The sequence below is a fragment of the Oryzias latipes genome, chromosome 6 (assembly GCF_053564925.1).
Source record: "Oryzias latipes strain Hd-rR chromosome 6, Olatipes_Hd-rR_3.1".
Classification (NCBI taxonomy): Eukaryota; Metazoa; Chordata; class Actinopteri; order Beloniformes; family Adrianichthyidae; genus Oryzias; species Oryzias latipes.
This window is the reverse complement of record NC_136242.1, coordinates 6,180,543-6,200,998: the sequence shown is the minus strand read 5'-3', so window position 1 is coordinate 6,200,998 and position 20,456 is coordinate 6,180,543. Positions and strand designations below refer to the sequence as shown.

General features: G+C 39.3%; 1 protein-coding gene across 8 annotated transcripts in view; it reads left to right on the top strand.

The window, feature by feature from the left end:
• ppp6r3 (protein phosphatase 6, regulatory subunit 3) overlaps positions 1 to 20,456 on the top strand; it is a 43,026-nt gene that overhangs the window by 6,113 nt on the left and 16,457 nt on the right. For all 8 annotated transcript variants that reach the window (XM_004086205.5, XM_078948328.1, XM_011472827.4 and 5 more), the window contains exons 2-10: positions 13,300 to 13,438; positions 14,630 to 14,863; positions 15,811 to 15,997; positions 16,094 to 16,231; positions 16,943 to 17,008; positions 17,159 to 17,271; positions 17,449 to 17,562; positions 18,759 to 18,885; positions 18,966 to 19,118. In XM_004086205.5, coding sequence (XP_004086253.1) covers positions 14,637 to 14,863; positions 15,811 to 15,997; positions 16,094 to 16,231; positions 16,943 to 17,008; positions 17,159 to 17,271; positions 17,449 to 17,562; positions 18,759 to 18,885; positions 18,966 to 19,118 — 1,125 coding nt within the window. In that variant the 5' untranslated portion in view covers positions 13,300 to 13,438; positions 14,630 to 14,636. The remainder of the gene's footprint in view (positions 1 to 13,299; positions 13,439 to 14,629; positions 14,864 to 15,810; positions 15,998 to 16,093; positions 16,232 to 16,942; positions 17,009 to 17,158; positions 17,272 to 17,448; positions 17,563 to 18,758; positions 18,886 to 18,965; positions 19,119 to 20,456) is intronic.

Below are 20,456 nucleotides of genomic sequence, written 5' to 3'. Positions count from 1 at the left end.
ATCTCTCCGTCTTCCCGGCCTAATTGACCAATGACGGGACGTTTTAGTTGCTTTCGGATGCGTCGACGGGTCTGATTGGCTCTGTCTGCACCACGTGGTCAGCGTGACTCGCTTCCCTAGAGACCAAAACTGGCGGACCCACGCTAAACTTTCACAAACACATCTGAAGAGTTTGCGATCAAATTTGTGTTAAAATAATGGCAGGCATCGTCATTATTGAGCGTGGTCACGACCTCAGTTGTGAGAAGACGATAAAAAACAAATTGAAGTGGTCTTGGCTGGAAAAAAAAGATTTTTAAGGTAGTGTAGGTCAAATACTTTTTTGTGTAAAATAATCTCAAAACCACATTTTGAAATAATTTCAATTTTAGTTTTGAGTTTCAGTTTTTATTTTGAATAAATTTCTCTATCTAATTTATTTGTATTTCCTAATTACCATGATTTAGTTCAATATAGTTGACATTAATTATAAGTATTTGATGGTTTGGACCCGCACTACCTTAAAAAATAATGTTTACAATGTTTAGTTTAGTTTGTATGTTTGTTTTGATATTTCCCAGATTACTTAGTATTGGTGTTAAAGAATTGATGTATTATGTTATAGAATTAAAGTTTAAAGCAGATCCCATATTTTGATGTAATTATAGTTTGAGAAAACAGTGCAAGTGGATGTTGTACATCAGTCATTTCTAAAGCAGAAATAATGTATAAATAACTGAGGTATTTTCATAGAATATCATAGTTACTGGTGTTCTTTTTGCCATTTGGGGCTTTGATGTTACTATATTTTAGCAATTGTATGTTTTGTAGCTTTAAGGAAAAGCGTAGATTGTAGGATTGTGTTACTTTGAGCAATTTTCCAAATTCTTTTTTAGGACCAGCAAGTCCTTAATGGAGAGTCAAACTAGGGGTTTGACTCTCCATATATCCATGGTTTGAATGACAAATCATGATGCTCCAATTAGTCTTAGTTTCTTGATAAAGAAGTGAATAACTAGCTGCCAGAATGCACCAGAATGCATCTAAGACCACGTATTTTTCCAAAATTTCGCTCTGTGCCCGCCATATCGCTCAAAGAAAAGTTCAGGGATTTTTTCCTTACCTGACTTTCATCACTGAACTGTAAAATAGGTGGGTCTCACTGGACCAGCACTAAGCTTTGGTGTTTAGTACTGGAACTTAGAAACTTTGGTGTTGTCATGGACACAGACCTACATTTTGATAAACACATTAAAGCAGTCACAAAATCAACCCACCCAGATTACAGATATGTCTAATTAGGACCTAGAAAAACTAGGTCATGCTTTCATCTTTTGTCAACTTGACTATTATAACCATGTTTTTATAGGACTACTTAAACAATCAATTGGGAAACTACAGCTTATTCAGAACTCCGCTCCTCGGTTTCTTGCAAGGACCAAAAAAGTAGACTCCATCAGTCCAGTTCTGAGGTCTTTACACTGGCTGCCGGTCTGCCAGAGGATAAACTTGAAATTTCTGTTGCTGTTTTATAAAGCATTGAATGGTATAGCACCAAAATACAATAATGACCTCCTGACCCAGTACTACCAGCAAGAACTCTCTCACCATCTTAATCTGGTCTTTTGCAAGTTCCTTGTGTCAAAACTAAAGATGGAATCTGGATTCTGCTTCCCTGTCCACAGAACTGGAACATACTTCCAGGAAGTCTTAGATCAGCTGAAACACTAAGTTGTTTTTTTTAATCCAAGACCCATCAGTTATCAGCAACGTTTGATTAGTTTGTATTCCAAAGTTTACATCTTCACTCTTTATCTATGCTTATTTAACTTCAGTTCTTTTTAACTTTCTTTAAATCTTTTTTATGATCACTCGTAATATTCTTTTGATTGTTTTTTATGTTTTATTTAAAGCATTTTATATTTTCTTTGTACATCAAATGAGCTATACAAATAAACTTGCCTTGCCTCACAGCAGTATATTTTGGGTCATTGTATTGTTGCATGATGAAACTTCTCACATTTAGTTTGGATGCATTTTCTGTAACTTGCCAAAATGGTTTTGCAGACTTCACCATTCATTTGGCTGCATAAGTTGCATCATCAATAAAGATGAGTGAGCCCATTCCAAAGGCAGCCATGCAAGCCCAAGCCATGATTGTACCTCCACCAAGCCTCACAGATAATCTTGTATGTTTTGGAACATACAAGCTAATCTTTAGCAGAGCCTTTCTTTTTTCCATACTTTTCTCCATACTTTGGCCTTTCCATCACTTAAGTATAGGTTAATGTTGATCTCATCAGTCCACAAACATTTGTGGCTGATCTCTGTACATCTTTGCGAAATCCAATCTGGCCTTCTGATCTCTGTCAGTGACTGTTGTCATCTGTTTTTTTTTAATGTTTGTCATCAACTGCTGCTGTTACTCTTGGCCGACCTGTTCGATATCAGTAGTTTCTTTCTTTTTCAAGACATTCCAACTGGTTGCACTGGTTATGCGCAATGTTTGTGCAATAGTTCTGAATGATTTTGCCTCTTCTCTCAGCTTCAAAATGGTTTGCATTTGATGTTTACTTTACTGTAAATAGTTTTCAACGTTGAAACCCTATAACCAAAGACAAGAACTATTTGTTTTAGTATTCAATCTAAAAGGAAACACTAACCCTAACCCTAAAATAAATAAAAATGGAAAAACCTGAGCAACTAGAAACCTCAGTCACATGTTCAATGTTTTTGCTCACTTGGAAAGTGTGTGGGTTCAAAGAAAATGTGTCATGTCCTGAGTTGTTTAACATATGTAGATGTCAATGCCATGCAAAAAAAGGTGAAATTCTGAACTTCAGGGTGTATTCAAATTGGAAAAGTCATTTGGCTCGGACTTAGTCCACTTAATTTGGTCCGGATTGAGTCCTGGACCTTGGTTTGGTCACTGTATTCAGGACTGAAGCTTGTAAACAAAACTGTGACCAAAGATGTCTTCAGCCATTGTTTCGTCGGGTGTGGAACATCTGTATCAAGGCCAGTTACAACACTTTTTACTTGCTATTTTCGTATGGCAGAGGCATGCAGCAAGGCGGTTAGCGAGAAGAAGTCCGGTCTACGTTTATGGAGATTTCTGATCATGAACATAAAGGGGGCGCGGTGTCGCGGTTTTTATGCAATCTTTTTGATTGAGTAAAAGCTGAAAGTCTGCACTTCAATGGCATCTGAGTTGTTTTATTTCAAATTCACTGTGGTAATGCACAGAAACTAAATTAGAAAGAATGTGTCTCGTCCAAATATTTATGGTCCTGACTGTACATCGCACTCTGAAGGAGAACAGTAATAACCCCCCACACACGCACATAATCCCCAGGCGGGCGGCCTTGTCGCGCACTCAGGAATGCACGCAGCTTGTAATGGAAATGAATAAAATGGAAGTAATTAGAACGCAGTAAATTTATTGTATTTCCTCGTGAGACTGAAACTTCTGTTGTAGAATGAGGATGTGTGTGTGTTTCTGAAACCGCGTGTGCAGCGTAGAGGGAGAGACGGAGAACAGTAATAAAAGGTTCCCCCCGGAAGCCCTTAAAGTCAAAACACAGGACTAGTAGAAAAGTAAATTATCAGCAAAGATGAATGTGTTTAATGTGTTTATTATAGTTCCAATCACGCACCATATGCAGAACTTAAAAAAATAAAAAAAACTTTCAAAAAAACAACGTGTGGTTATCGTCACACCCCTAATGTCATGTTAAAAGTTGTTTTAACTGAGTTTCACAAAGCCTGTTTGGGAGCGAACCAAATTTCAGTCCGATTGGAAACAAACCGGGACCACCTCCAACGATGGGTCAGAGAGCAGGTTTTGGCCCCGGACCAGGGTCTGCTTGAGTGTATTCGGCTTAAAATTTGTTCCGGATTTTCGGTTGAAAAGAACTCCAATAGTGGAACGTCAGTAGTATTGTTTATTAAAAAAATAAAAGAAACAACACTAACCATTCTTAGTCATGAGTGAAACTTGCTTTTCATTTTAACCCATTAGGGTCCCAGGCGGACAGCATGTGCTTCCTTTGAAGTGCTTCCTCCACTCTCATGCTCTGCTGCTCCATCACTCTGCTCTCCTGCTGTGCCTTGCTCTCCCTTTTTTTATTCCACTGCCCCTTCTTTTCTGATGTTACTGGTCTAATGCAATTATTAAAAACATGTTACACCTTTAGATCGTATCACATCCAATTATGAAAATGAACATACTTTTTACCAAACTATAGTTTAAAAGTCAGTAAAAAATTAGTCATATCTCACCAGCACCATTTTTAGCAGATTTCTTTATCTTAGAAAACTATTTCAACAAGCCCATCTTCCAGTCTGCCAAAAACTTCTTACAGATGCATCATGATGCAAAGATATGCGGTGAATTAGTTTGCTCTGGTTAGCTAAGCAGGGTTGGGCCTGGTTATTCCATTGACAGGACACAACCTGGATCTGCCACATGATGGAAGGTTTTGTAACCAAGTGGGGCACTCAAATGATTCCAAATGCAGTGGCTTTGGTAAGGAAGGCTATTCACAGCAAAACGGAAGCCAAAACGCATCTATGAATTGTGAGGTTATTTGCTGTAGTGATCCCTAAAGGGAAAAGCCAAAATGAAAAACAAACACGTTTATTTCAAAATTTGATTAATAATTCTTATTTAAAAAACATTATCAATGCCGCACAGACAATAAATTCAAGAGTAAAACAATGCTGTACAAAAAATAACTTTCTGTTTAATCCTTTTAACACATCAGAACGTTTATTTTATTTTAATTTATTTTATTTTGACTGCTGGACCGTACCACTCATTGAAAACTAGGCTTAGAGTTGCCAATGTTTCTCTCTCAGTAAATCAAATGATAAACTCGACAATAAAGCAATTGAGTTGATTTTTGTGTGTTTTAGTCGGTCTGCTCTGGATTTGCAATTTTGTGATCGCACCAATTCCTGCAAATCTAAACAATTCCTGCACATTTCTTCTCATCAGAGTAACTTCGACGAATCACTATAATTTGTTACTTTTGCCAAAAGTTTTAAATTTTGAAAGTTTCACTAACGAACTGTTTCCATCAATGATGTTTAAAGGCTCTAGCATTTTCATCACCGGTCTAGATCCGTTTTCCCCATACATTGAAATTTTTTTTTCTTTTATTTAACGTCTCATCGACTTTGTGGTACTGACAGAAGCGTTTAAGTACTGTATTGAATTAAAGTTTGTGCTTAACAGTTTGCAAATATTCGTCTTTAAAGTGAAGGTAAACATTTTTGTTCCACTTTAACATTATGTTGGACCACACACAATTGAGAAACACTTTTAACTAAAAACCAAACTTAAAATGTATATACAGAACAGACCAAATGTTTGAACACATTTCATTCAAGTGAATGGGAAGGTGTGTTCAAACATTTGGTCTTTGCTGTATGTTCAGGCATTACAACAAAAAACATTTGTTCCCTTTAGGAATAAAGATGGATTAAGAATAAAGTTAGTGGAACAAAAAGTATTAGAAAGTTAGGAGTTTCTGTTTTTTCTGATTTATGGTTAAATGTTAATGTTCTGTTTTTTGCAGGAATTTGAGTGTGGGGTAAAATGAACTACCGTATTTTCACGACCATAAGGCCCACCAGGTTACAGGGCGCGGTCTCAGTCACTGGGGATTTTTCAGTCTTTGACACATGCAAAAGGCGCGGGCACATTAACGCCCCGTTCAGACCCTTGTGGCCTCCAGAGTGGGTTAATAAAAGAACCAGTTACTGTTCTTTTAGAGCAGGGGTCGGGAACCTTTTTGGCCAAGAGAGCCATAAATGCCACATATTTTGAAATGTAATTTCGAAAGAGCCATACAATAATGTAGTGTCCCTTCCCCACACTGAGACTTAACCTCTCTTAAGGTTCTTTATTCCGATTACTGCAGACCGCAACAAACGCCCTTCAATTAATTCAGCAACTCCTGAATCTCTCCCGCCGACACGAGAGCGCTTCTCCCAACTTTATATTCCCCTGCTCCCGCTCCAGCCCTCCCATTTCCCTTATTCGGCCCATAGCTGAACCCCATTGGTCCAAACTACCTAACAACAGGCTGAGCGACAGAACTGAGGGCCAATCAGATCTCTGCTTGACGCGTTCAATGAACTCCAGAACTTTTAACGCGGCCCAACAGCCATCCAACTCAGTCCGCGACAATTTGTTTAAAACTAAATATACAAATGAATGTGTGCATTTGATTTAATTTCAACATTTTTAAAGTACAATAAGTCTGTGGATTCTTTTTAATAACATTGTTATTCTGTTGCTAATAAATGATGAGTATTTCTCGTGGTAGTTTTGCTGATGGTCTAGTCTGGTTGATACGTGGTGAGTTTCTGCTTCGTTCAGGCGTTGAGACTTTAAACGTGATCTTAGGTCTGAATGTTCTGTAGATGTGAGACAGACTGATCACATGCAGACATGGAGTCAAACACACACTCACACGCTGCAGTGAGTGACGGGCAGCGGGTTTTACGTTTTTACAATCCCTGCGCGATTCACCTGCTGCCTGTCCCCACAACCCCCCCCCCCCCCCCCCCCCCCCCCCCCCCCCCGCCCCCTCTGCTTTCTTCCTCAGACGTCCCGTCCCCGCATCTGCGCGCTCTTTCTCAGAGACGGGAGCGCGCAGTTTTAGGCACGTCAATTCACAGGTTTCCAGCTGGTACAAACTCTGTGAAATAATAGATAATAGTAACTGATAGCGCTGGCGCAGATTTCTCTCTCTAAGCACTGCTACTACTGCGCGCCTCTGGCATCGCATCGCGCCCGAGAAGGACTGGTCTAATGAAAAAAAAAACTATAATTAAAGATTTGTCTGCGAGCCACATGTGACCATCAAAAGAGCCATATATGGCTCGCGAGCCATAGGTTCCCGACCCCTGTTTTAGAGGAAACCTTTTTTCTTTTTTTCTTTTCACTGTTCTCCCTAACGTGGTAGCACAATTTGAATGCACTCTCAAACTCACTTGCGCTCAGCGCCTGACGCCTGTCCTTAGGGTTAGGGAGGGAGCCGTAGCTCTGCTTTCCTTCCTACACACGCGCTAGCGAAGAGACGGCTTAAGCACACACACACAAACACTCAGTGTGTTTAAAAAATGCAGCAGGAGCAAATCTGATTTAGTTTTATTTATTTTTTTATATTTTCAGTCATAGAACAGCATCTAAAAATCCATCAATCCGTGGATTTAGCCCCGCCCATGGCCACTAAGACGCATGGGAAGTGTTGATTCCCACACCACGAGTTAGGGAGCTGTGAAGAGAAGTGACACTTATGTTGTTACAGTTCTAAGTCTATGTTCAAAACTATTGGGTGGAAGCGCTGGAATTAAATGTGAGCTAACTAAACCTCTGCTCATCTTGTCCACACTGAACCTGTTACTGCTTGTAAGCTCACATAGCTTTCTATTGCTGTCAGTAAATTGACGGCCCCAAACATGAGATGCCCCCAACAGTTTGTAGAAAAGTTAAGACTTTTAAGTGTGCATTTAAATTGTGAGAAATTTGATTGCTTTATTAAATGTGAATTTTGTTGTTCATTTTAGGGTGAAACATTGATTTTTCTTCAAGTAAAAACAATTCTTACTGAAGTAAAATATTGACTATACGACGGTTTTTAATCGTGAAATCAACAACAAAAATAGGTTCTTACCGTAAAAAATGAAAAAATGTTTCACCGTAATTTTATGGTACTTTTCTGGCAACCACAGCTGCCAGCATTTTTTTACAGTGTAAAGGCCCGTACACACCGGGACAAATGTTCGCTAGGCGTTATTCGCCAGTGTTTTTCGCCACGTTTTTTGTGTTCACACCCAGGCGATTTTCGCTGACGATGAGCCGAGCGAACATGCAATTTCATTCCCTGACATTAGATGGCGCTTAGTGTAAACAGAAATACTCCTGTACACAAGGTGGCGCTGCGCAACTTTACGCTTCTTAAAGTCGCTTTTCACTCAGAAGAAGAGAGCAAGTATTTACGCGATTGTCAGAATAATACAAAGAAAACATGAATATTTCAAGCACCAGTAGCTCCAACTGGTGCTTGGTTCGGGGATATTTTAGAATGTCCATCATTATTTCTCCGCGGCTGTGTAGACGCTACTTGACGTCTATCTTCTTCGCTGGTATGTGTGCTCAGCAAGGCACTTTTGTGTTTGAGCGCCCCCAAGTTGTGTTTTACTGTAACTTCAGAAGCTCCAGACACGTGTGCAAAAGCGCCATTCTCATTGGTCGAATAGATTTTTGACGCGAGGCGTCAAAAAAAAAAAACGAACCCGAGGCGTTTTTTTTTTTTTTTACGCTTTGACGCGTGGCGTTTTTTCGCGTCGGTGTGCACACTCTAATTGGTGCCCTTTGTTTAGTCACGAGGCGTTAAACGTCGGCGAAAATCACGGGCGAAATTCGTCCCGGTGTGAACGGGCCTTTAGGTAAAAGTTGATGATCACGCATAAGGTGATTTGTGGGCTGCGTAAAAGGGTTAAGCTAATCTGGTTTACAGAAGAGCTCTGACGTTTTTTTATTTATTGAATATTTACCAGGGCTCCAGACTGCGACCAATTGGTCGCATTTTGCGACCAAAATTTGAGAGTGTGCGACTGAATTTTACATCCAGTCGCACATGTGCTACCAGTAAATTTGCCTCCCCCACCCTCCGTATTTTTTATACATTAAACGTGGAAGGGGCACATCAATGAGCAATGAAATAATCAATGAGATGCGAGCGCAAACGCACGCAGGCAGACACACACACTCGCGCACATACTCATGAAACGCTAGCACACACTCTTTTTTTTTTTTTTTTGCTAGCAAGGAAGGAAACGCAGACAAATATCATAACCTGATATTTGCGTCTGAGCTATGAGTAAACGAAGTATTGATTCATTCTTCCGACCTGTGGCTAGTGTACCAGTGCCAGAGTGTACAGCAGGGGTCTCAAACTCGTGCCCCGCGGGCTATTTGCGGCCCCAAGATGATATTTTGCTGCTCCCGCCTTGACATGAAAGTTTAATGTTAACGCAGCCCGCCAGGTTGTATGAAAGACAATTTTTCATTGTCGTGCGCGGAGCTGACAAAGCAACCAATCACAGTGGGGTATATGACTCTAGGGGGCGTTAGGAGACCTGACAGCCCCCTCCCTCCCTGGACCACATTAAGGAGTTCCTTAATTTCCTTTAGAACGTATCTATTCGCTCGTCATTTTCTACATACATGCAGTCCGTGCTGAACTTTTCTCTGGATCACACAGACCCGGAGGAAGGTTTAGGTTTTGGTTACGGCAACGCATCAGCCGCAACCAAACGGTTTATGCACGGCTGTTACGGCAGCACACCGCTCCCGCGGGAGTCGGGGCAGCTGAGGAGAATAAATGTCCCACACCTACATGCATGACAGCTAACGGGGCTTGAACTTTAAATATGTGCGAGTGACAAGATTAGCCTTAGACACACAGAAAACACGTGTGGAAAATGCAACAATAGACGTGTTTAAGATGAACCAGCGGCTCGCCTGGATCGTTGGGGTGACCGGGGGGGGGGGGGGGGGGGTTGTGAGATGAAGGCAGATCTGCAGCGAGACTGAAGGAGAACAGGAAATTGGAGTTGTCCTTAACAGTCTATTTATTTTTAATATGCCTCTCCCCCTTACCTTAGTTTGATCTGTGTTATTACATATTTTATATTTATTTGAATGTTTTGTAATATATGCAGCCTTTTTTAATCAATTGGTATTTTAAATTATTTAAATTAATCACTCATCTACATAAACCATTAGGACACATGGTTTTTGTAGTCTGCAGGGCAGCTTTCAGTCAGTTCAGTACTAAATTTCCAGCTGTGTTCGGGTAGGTTTGCCCCTTGCTCCCACCCCTTTCTCCTGATATTTTTGTGATGATTGACAGGTGATGTTGAAGCTAAAATATATGATCTCAAACACGCTTATTGTGCATCTTGGCTGCACTTATTTGGTGTCACCAAGATGAATTTCTATCCATTTTGTTTACCATTTGTACTGTCATGACAGCAATGGTGCTGTTGTTTACCTTTTTGTTGCATTTTCAAAAGTGCAGAATAAAATGTGACACTGAATTTGAAACAGCACATTGTAATTTCTGCATCTATTATTAAAGTATTTATTAGTAATACAGTGGAAATTAGTAGATTTGGTTTGCATGTTGATTCACGGTATGCGCCCCCAAATTTTATGGTTGTGCCCCTAAAATTTTCAGTTGGGGGCCACTGTGCTCCTAGTGAAAAAAGTTAGTCTGGAGCCCTGTTTACAGTTACACAACTCAACATTTGGCAGAAATGGTTCGAAAATTATTTAACGGTGCATCAAAGTTAGTAATGTTCTATTATTATGTTAGTTTCCATGGGCACTTCTCCAAAGTCATTGATGACATAGGAAGTTGAAAAATCAAGGTGTGAGGAGTGAGTCATTGTTTGTCTGTTCCTACATGGTTTCAATTTGTGTAAGGTTCACAGCATTTTCGTTTTTCTCCAATTTGAATTATCATGAGGTATAGTTTGAGTGCTAGGGTGATCAGTTTGATCAAGGAGCAACCAACTTTCTCAATAAGGGTAAATAAACAAATAGAGATCAGATCGCACCATTGCTCCCAGTTTTTGGAGGTATCAAAAAAGATCTTTGAGAGTCTCAGTCTCTTTGTGGAAGGTAATACCCTTATCTTAAGCAGTAAATAATAACTGACCCATAAAAGTAGAGATTATTTCTTTTCTTTTCCGGTTAACTAACGCATAAATGCAGTAAAGCCAAAGTCTGCTAGCTTGATGCTAACCTATAATGGAATTTCCCATAATGACTAATGCTAATGGTTGATCGACCTAAACACCGAAACACCATTGATGAGAAGCAGAACATAATTGACACATTTTTGTTGAAGCTTCTTGAAAGAATCGTAAAAATCGTGAACCAAATCAATCCAGGCTCTGGTGAATCAAATTAATTCAATTCTGGAAATTATTGGTGGTACCCAGCCCTATTTGGTTGTTTAGACAGGTTACTAAAATGTTTGAGCCTCTAAACTTGATTGGTGGACACATTTTGATTGTAGAACTTGTTGTCGAGACAAAGGTGCTGGGAAAGGCTGAATTCAGGAGAATTAGGTGCAATCGCAACACAGCAAATTCCTGGAGGGACTGACTTATGTACCTGTCATAAACATCCTCAGCAGAGGTGTTAAAACAGGTTGGGGTGTTGTCCCGTCAATGCACTTGCATGACTGGTTCTGCACAATACCTGCCGACGTCCTGCATCATTAAAAAAGAAAACAGAAGTGGAACCACACAGCTGATTTTGTTCTTGCTGTATTTATGCGCACGTTTTGCATTTACTGTATATTTTCTATGGTTTAGGATTGGTTTACGTTCAAGGTAAGCACAGGAATGTATGCCTTATTTAATTATTTGAATTGGTTAGGTGAGTGAATTTCAATTGTTATGAATTTCTTTTTTGTTTTAATTTGAGCCATTTGATTCACTTGTCAGTAGCTTTGTATGTAGCTATATTCTCATTGGTTTGTCTTGTTTTGTGGCTGTCTCTATAACTCTGTACTAGGCTCAGAACTTCTCAGGGTTGACTGCAACAAAACTGTCAACTTTTTGTCATGTAATGCTCTTGAGTTAAATCACAGCTGAAAAAGAATTTAAATTCTTTTTTAAATGTTTTGAATATCCTGAACTTTATGTTGTTCTCTTTAGAACTTGAGGGGTGTTTCTTTTTAACCATTTTAAAGTGCTTTTTAAGTGGTTAACATATTTTCCAAAGCCCACTTTAGAAATTCTAATTTAATGCTGTCTTCTAATATTGACTTTGTCCTTTCTTATTTTATTTTTCTATTGGAACCAAAAATGATGGCATGCACACATATAAAGATATTTTCATAAAGTTTTATTTTACATCAATACAAAAAGAACATAGAATCTGAAAGTAGGGAAATTTCTGCTTTGAATAAAATTACTTTCAAAATAAAGTCCTTGTAGGATTAATGAAAGCTGTAGAACAGAGAAATAAAATGGAGTGAGAAAGAATGAAGTAAAAAACATTTTCTAACTACCAAAGGAAGTTCATGTAAAAAGTTTATTTTTTTCCTACCCCATATTAGTTATGTACTAAGATTAGTATTAAAGCTACGGAGCCCTCCAGGTGGCAGTTGTTAAAAATAAAATAATCGGATAAACCATGTACACTGTATATTTATATGTTAATTAGTCAACCTTAAGCATACATTCTGATGCACAGTACATGTCTGTTTTCATCTGGAATTAAAGACTAAAAAATGTCTTGTAAACACAGATGCTGAAACTTTTCTGCATCTGTTGGACTTTTTCTAGAAGTCTTTATTTATGTTTTTACCAAAGTAAAATTGATTTAGATTTGTTTTAGGTGTCTTATCATCCGTATTTTTGAGGTAACAAGCAGAAAACATGAATGTTCTTTGAAAACTTTTTTTTTATGGCCTGAAGCCATACAAGTTCAAAAATTGAAATGAGGTGATTTAGTATTGCATAATTGTATTCTAATGTCCTTTAATGTCCAAGAATTGTAGGTAGTTGCTTATTTCCTGACTGCATACATCGCATATAATGGCTGCTTTAGTAAAAATCTATTTCTAAGGTTGTGTCGTTGGTTACTTCTCTATTTCATTTTAATATTACAACGTTTTCATATTGAAAATAAAATTTATCGTCATCACTTGTGTGCTACAACACAGTCCTACATTTGGGGAAAAAACAGTAGCAGTTTAACAGAAAATATCAAAGTTAACATCATGTGTTTTGTTTGTTTCTCAGCCACAACATCAGTTTACTAAATGAGCAAGGTCTGCTCAGGTGTTGCAAAGCGCCACTGGTTTTTAAAATGGAAAATACTGTTTAGTCAAAGATGCACATGGATTGTGGATGCACAGTTTAATTACAGCAGTGCAAAAAAACACAGTTTATTTCTGGTAATAATCAGCTGCATGATGCTCAATGATCTGCCTTTCTCCAGCTCTCGCCTCCGTTTTGTTGTGAAGCCAGCCACAACTGGAAAGTATGCTGTTAATATGCTGCTGACATTGCAATGAGAGGAGAAATCGTCTTAGTAAACAGATGAAGATGCTTATCTTTAGTTTGACCATGACTTTGTTATACATGACACAAAAATACAGCTTCTGCTAGGAATAAAACATATTTCAAGTGTTTTTGAAATTCCAAAAAGTGATATTTAATTTGCATTATAAGCTCCTTTTCTGAATCTGAATTAGTCCTGTTGTCGGTCATCCACAGGTTTGTGAAGCAGGTCTGCCTGCCAGTCTGTCCATCTGCCTGAACATCCAGCTCCCTGGAATGGGCCACGATTTCCAGAGACTAGAGCAGCACTCTTGGTAACCTGAGCCCTTCTGTCTGGACTCCAGCATATTTACAGGTAGATGCCAGGACTGTATATGTTCATGAACTGGAATGCATACATTCACCATAATGTCACCACAAAAAGTTTTATACAGTAAGTTCCTGATTGTTTGCTCTTTTTTAACTTGGCCATCATCCTGTTTCCCCTTTATGGATGCAAATGAAAATGAGGAAAAATGTACAAGTTTGTAGTCAAGCTATTTTATGAATTCTAGGTCCTTAGCATCAGTGACGTGCGGTGAGGTTGATGGCTGGTGAGGCACCGACTCCTCTGGAGTCAGATTTACAATGAAAGAACTGAATATTTCACCATTCATCCAACAGCAGCTAACAGCTTATAAAATACACACAAAAACATATTTGTCCTACAGAGAATATTTATTTTATAGACATGGATAGAACACTCTTCTTGTGTATAAATTAAAGTATAATACAAATGTGTTCAGCACACATTTGACCCTCTATTTCTGGTATTTTTCCAACTTCAAATTCTGGAGCTTTAATCAGTTATCAAATGTTGTCTGTGAAAATGATCATAAAAATAAAAAATGATTTTACTTACATTTTTTTTTCACTTACTCCCATGTTATTTTCAAAAAACAAACATTAAAAAACCTGTTTGGCCTTACTTTTTGAGTCTATGTGCCGATCGTTCTCCACAAAAAGCTCTATGATCTGTTGGAAAGTCTTCCTTATTTTCCTTTAGTTTATGAGTTTCTCCCTCTCAATGGAGAAAGACATCTTTAGTCTGTTCTGTTTCTATGGCACCACTGTAGCTACAAAGCAGCTGCCAGTGATTCTACAGTCACCTTCATTATTAAAGCACAACACCATTGTCTTCATGGCTGTAAACTCTATGATCTTCCTTTTCAAAGCCAGGACTGAATCTAGTGAAGGAATTTGGACACAGCAGATATTTATGGCAAAATTACTGTGAAATGCAAGCTGACCATGGCCCTGAAAAATATCCCAGTGATTTATAAAATTGAAGACATTCAAAGACTACTTGATGTTTTTGTGTTGCTATTGGAGCCTAATGTAGGAGATTTAGAGCTAACAGAAAAAAATAAGGAGACTTTGAGCCCAGAATGAACAACGAGACAACAAGTTTGATATACTCTAGAAGAACGTGGACAACTTGTAACAAAACTAGATGTGTTTTTATGAGGGTTCTTTAGCTTTGTTTGACATGCATTTGTTCTTTCAGTGCCACCATGTTTTGGAAATTTGACCTCCACACCACTTCTCACATCGACACCCTCTTAGAGAAGGAGGATGTGACGCTCATAGAGGTTATGGATGAGGACGACGTTCTGCAGGAGTGTAAAGCTCACAACCACAAGCTGGTGGACTTCCTGCTGAGACCTCAATGCATGGAGGACCTGGTCACTTATATCACGCAGGAACCCGATGCCGATGTTGAGGAAAAGGTTAAATACAAGTAAGAAAAAATGTAACTTCTGAAACGTAAAGAATCTGCTTTCTTAACATTACAATTGCAGGCTGCCAAAGACTTCTAAAAGTCAGCATGCATCCATCAATTTTCACAACCCATGGAATCCCTTTCGGGGTCATGGAGTTGCTGCAGTTAACCCAGCTACTGTTGGGTGAAGGCAGAGTTCACCTTGAACAGGAGGAAGAGGAGTCCAGCCACTATTGGAGACCGGGAACCGTTTGCTCCGTGGAGAAAGTGGGTGTTGCCAGGGGGCGGTGCTGGCAGCTGAGGGGCGATTCTCACCGGTCTACGTCAGCTCATGAGAACACGCTTGTTCTTGTGCTTTGGGTGGGGCTGGTGCTCAGAGAGCAGGTTTTAAGAGGAACATACTCAGAAATGTGTGAATGGATCAAAATACTGCTTTGGGGTTGTTTATTGTGAGGAATGAACATAAAAAGCTCCAAAAATGGATTTAGCATGATAGAGACCCTTTAAAAAAAAGTATATTCATGCATTAAGACGCATCGAGAAACATCTTTGACTTTCTGTTGATGCATTTTTATGCCAATCTGATGTTTAACTAATCAGCTGGAGATGCCAGTAGGAACCAGGAGACCACTTTGCTTCACGGTGGAAAATGAATAGATCTTAATGAAGTCAATATTGGCTGGATTCCTGCTGCCCCTCTTTTAGCTAATGTTTTGTCTCTTTGTTATGCTCTGTCTGTATCTAAGTGTTACTTTAAATGGCAACAATATTCTATTTTTGATTTTTGGGGGAAAAGTGACACAAATAATCTAATGATTTAGTGAAGAGTTTACGAACATTAAGGCACAGCTAGTACTCTTTCTTAGCAGTACTGTGAAAGTACTACACTGAAGTGTAGAAACGAGGCGGAAGGATGTAGTCTGACTTGTTGTGCTCAGTTTAAAGAGCAGTGTCTGCTCCTGCAGGTATCCCAACATATCGTGTGAGCTGCTTACATCCGATGTGAGTCAGATCAACGACAGACTGGGTGAAGATGAAAAGTTGCTGATGAAGCTTTACGGCTTCCTCAAGAATGAACCGCCTCTTAACCCACTTCTGGCCAGCTTCTTCTCCAAAGTGCTGTCTATTCTGATAGGACGCAAGCCGGAACAGGTATGAGGAGGGCGGATGTCCTTTAAGTCAGGTATCATTTCCTCAGGGGTTCTGTGTTTTTGATTCTCTGTGCATCTTGTTGCTTTCTGTTAACAGATAGTGAATTTTCTGAGGAAGAGGGAGGACTTTGTTGATCTGATGATCAAACACATCGGGACGTCAGCCATCATGGACCTGCTGCTCAGAATGCTCACCTGCATTGAACCACAACAGCTACGTCAAGATGTTCTCAATGTGGGTAACAGTCCTGAAAGTGATGGTCCCATCGTCTGGTTACATTTGCGCTCCATTCATTCCCAAATGAAAACCCGGGATTGGAAAACTTAAATGGGAACATTTGTCTTTACAATAGTGGAGCAACTGAAGACTTTGGTCTGAGTTTCAGGAAGGAGGAAGTCAAAGAAAGCTAGAAGAAAGCATGAGCTAAATATCACAGAGTTTAAACTATGTGAAAGTGTTCCTTGGGATAATTGAAAATAATGCTTACACAAACATTAATAACCACAACCTGCGCCATAAACTTATTTTCCGGGTTCAAATAATAATTAATTGGATAATAAGGAAATTCAAAGTAGCTGACTGCACTGTCACTGCAGACTGTGTTAAGCTAAAGCAAAAGTTTGCATTTGTCTGAGGCCAACTTCTCCTGACTTCATACTAAATGCATAAAGTCTGCATCTGCAGAAACACGCGTTTTTTTGCTGAAAAAGTGTGTAATGTAAAACCCTCTAATGTTGCTTCTCACAGCTGACCTTTTTGAGAGGGTCACTAGGTTTGGGAGGGTGGGGTGTTTAAACAAAAACCTTAGGAGACTGGTTAGCACTTACATTTCCCTGTAGAGATGACAAGGATTTTGAACCCACACAGATTTTTCCTTGATGTGTTTCTCAGGATGATATTATGGGCTGAGTTGTGTTTTTATTTTTGTGAAATGTTTATCTGTAGTGGCTAAATGAGGAGAAGGTCATTCAGAGGCTGGTGGACACGGTGCAGCCTGCTCAAGATGAAGATGTGAGTTTATGCACATTCACGACTATTTGAATTTTCATCTTTGTTAAAAAATAGAAGTTTGAAAAAATGGTAAAGAGGATTTCATCTGAGAACAGGTAAACAAATCTACCTTTTGACTACAGGTGTATTGATTGTTCTCTCTTGTCACAGAGACACTCCAATGCATCCCAGTCTCTGTGTGAAATCATCAGACTGAGCCGAGATCAGATGTTCCAGGTCCAGGGCTGCTCAGATCCTGACCCCCTTCTAGCCACACTTGAAAAGTATGTGATGACTTAGTTTGAGAACAGTCTGTGTTGATTTGATTAGACTACGGTAGTCTACATTACTAAGCAGATGAATCAAAGTAGAGTCAAGCTGTCGCACTTTTCCTGTCATTTCCAGTTGAAGCCTATCCTTCATCCTTCATCCTTCATCTTTCCTTCCACTCTCTTCTTCAGGCAGGAGACGGTGGAGCAGCTGCTTGCCAACATCTTTGAAAAGGAGAAGAATGACTCTGCAATTGTCAGCGTCATACAGATCCTTCTCACCTTGTTTGAGACGCGGAGACCAGCGTACGTCACACTCTTGCCATACTGCAGCTGATGATGTTATAAGCGGTGCTGTCATGCCATTCTTTTTCTGCGATTAATTAATCATGACCTGTGATTGATTCATTATTCTAATTAATCTAGTTTTAACCCAAAAATTGCTATAAAAATTCTTGTTTTGAGATATTTTTATTTAAATTTGAGACACTGTGGCTCAGTAAAAGAAATTACAACAATCAAAGGGACTTTGTGAAGTTTTCCTAACGTAACAGATTTCCAACCTTTACTTTTACACCAACAAGAGGTGTTTTTTTCAATCTCCAATAAATAAGAAAAACAAAACAGAAGAACAAAATATCAGGTTCAGAGTCTCAACTCTAACACACAACAACCTTTCTGAGCAAAACAAAAATATTCACCACAATATGATTATTAATGCAATGATATATGTTGACATACTTTATTCCACAGATTACCGTCCCAAGCAATCAGCCTCCACATCTGCTATGAATTTATGAAGACGACACCTTACTTAACAAATGGAACGTCATAGCGTTGGCGTTGTGGGCTTGAGTTAGTTCTGTTAAGAACTACTAAGTCACACATTGATGATGTCACAGCAGCAATATGCTGTCATTAATGTGTGACGTTGTAGTTGAACTACTAAGTCGCACACGGCGCATACACAACTGTACCCAGACACCAGATGTGCACTGGGAGGGAGGTGTTTCCAGCTGAGCTAAAAAATGTTCATGCAAGAAAACAGTTTGTTTTTTATATTTGAGAACATGGAAAAAAGATACAGATTAAAAACTAGATTAACTTGATTATTAAAAAATGAATTTCGGTTGACGTGATAATTTGCCCCCCTTAGTTATAAGTGGGCAGAAAGTAAACCTGTTTTGCCCCCTGACCTTTGCTTGCTAAAACAGCTGGTGCGCTCCAGGTCTTAGCAGGTTAAACGACTGCTAAGTAAAGCTGTTTTTAAAGTCCCCCTCCCTGATACAGATCCAAACGTGTGGAAAGATTCTTTATGAAACCACATTGGTGTGCAGTCTTTTTAGCTGTGCCACATTTTTGCTCTTAATTGACTCTCTTCCTGTGTCCATCATTACTAATAACATCTCTGATTGAATCGACTGATGGATGCTGGGTAAACCTCATCACCTCCATCTGTGCTTCCTTAAAGGTGAGGTTGACTGTGAGTTTTAATGTTGCAGGTTTGAGGGGCATATGGAGTGTCCCCCTGGGGTGTCCCATCCATCTTTCTCAGTCAACCACAGCATCCTGGAGGCTGTGCGGCCTCGACTCAAAGACTTTCACCAGCTGCTGCTTGAACCCCCCAAGGTGCGCAGTCAGCTTCTTCCTCACTGTTCTCCATCAACATCAGATCTCCTCCCTGAGTAATCAGTGTATCCCTCTGGCAGAAAAATGTGATGAAAACTACATGGGGGGTGCTGGACCCACCCGTGGGCAATACTCGCCTCAATGTGGTCAGACTGGTGGCCAGTTTGTTGCAGTGCAACAATCACAGCATCAACACAGAACTCATAAACCTCAACACACTGGGAGTCATACTAGTAAGTAGCATCGTTCATCTCACTCCTCAGAAAGCTGCACAGCAATAGTCAGCTGTGGACATTTTAGAAAAGTTCATCATTAAATAATGACAAAAGTTTGCAAAATAAAAGGCTTAAAGGTCATGTAAGACCTAAGAAGATTAAGATAAAAGATGAAGTTTCCAAAGCGAGTATTTGATTCTAAACCTTTCACCTGAAGTGTAAATGTTGGAAAACGGTATAGACGGTCTTAAACGCTGAGTACAAATTAGTGGTAATAATTTATTACTTAAAACAGCTTAATTACATTTTCAAAATGTCAAAATAAAAGGGATTAACTGAACCCGAGGATACTTGACAGCAAAAAAAAGCAAAGATGGAAATGAAAGTGTCTGAACTAACAAGAAACAAAGAGCTGTCATCAAACTGACCTGAAAAACAACGATCACGACAGACAGTTGATACCTGACCTTTGACACAAATGTGAGGGAACTACACAAAAAGCAGACAACAGTCTTAAAATGTCCCACTCCAATCATCTTTTGTGTTCCCAGTGGACTTTAATTATGATTATGCTGGTTAATCCAAAATAAACAAATCTGTTGTTTTGAAATATGTTTTATGCAGAGCAACAGGAGTTCATTATACATTTGCTTCTGAGTTGTGAGAGTGTTCAGTCCCCACTTCCCATCATCCATCTGTTTAGAGCAGGGGTGTCCAAATCCAGGCCTCCAGCTAGTTTTCCAGAAAACTCTGCCTTATCTGTTGTTGATTACCTGGATCAGGTGTGTTTTAGCCAATAAGGAGCTTCAATGGCTGGATGGTTGGAAAACATGAAGGAAGGAAAATGTTGAGCCATATTGGAGCTAACCAGCCGTACAGTTTTGATCCAGATTGCAGACAAAGATGTTCATGGATCTATTCGTCTGCAAGAGGATGCATCAGAATAAAGCCAAGCAGGAAGCTCGTAGCTCGCCATTTTTGCAATTTTTTACATCACAACTAGAAGCCTTCCCAAGCACATTTTTTTCGTCTGCTCTGGATTCACGACGACCTGATAAGAAAAATACACAGAAATGCAATTTTAAGCTTAATCTTCTTTATATTTGTCCTCCATCATGAGAAAAAGGCCACAAGAAAATGTTAAAAACACCAAAGGCACAATCTTATATCAGAGTTGGTCTTTAAAGAAACATAAAATGTACAAAAGTGATGTTTACTCAACAAGAATGAAGCAAGAATTACCTTAAAATGTGTTCTACAAATCCATAAAATTCTCAAGTTAATGATCCCAGGTGCCCATGCTGCGTCCTTCCAATGAGCTTTAGTTAAAAAAAAGAAGCTCCACCCTCAGCCGCC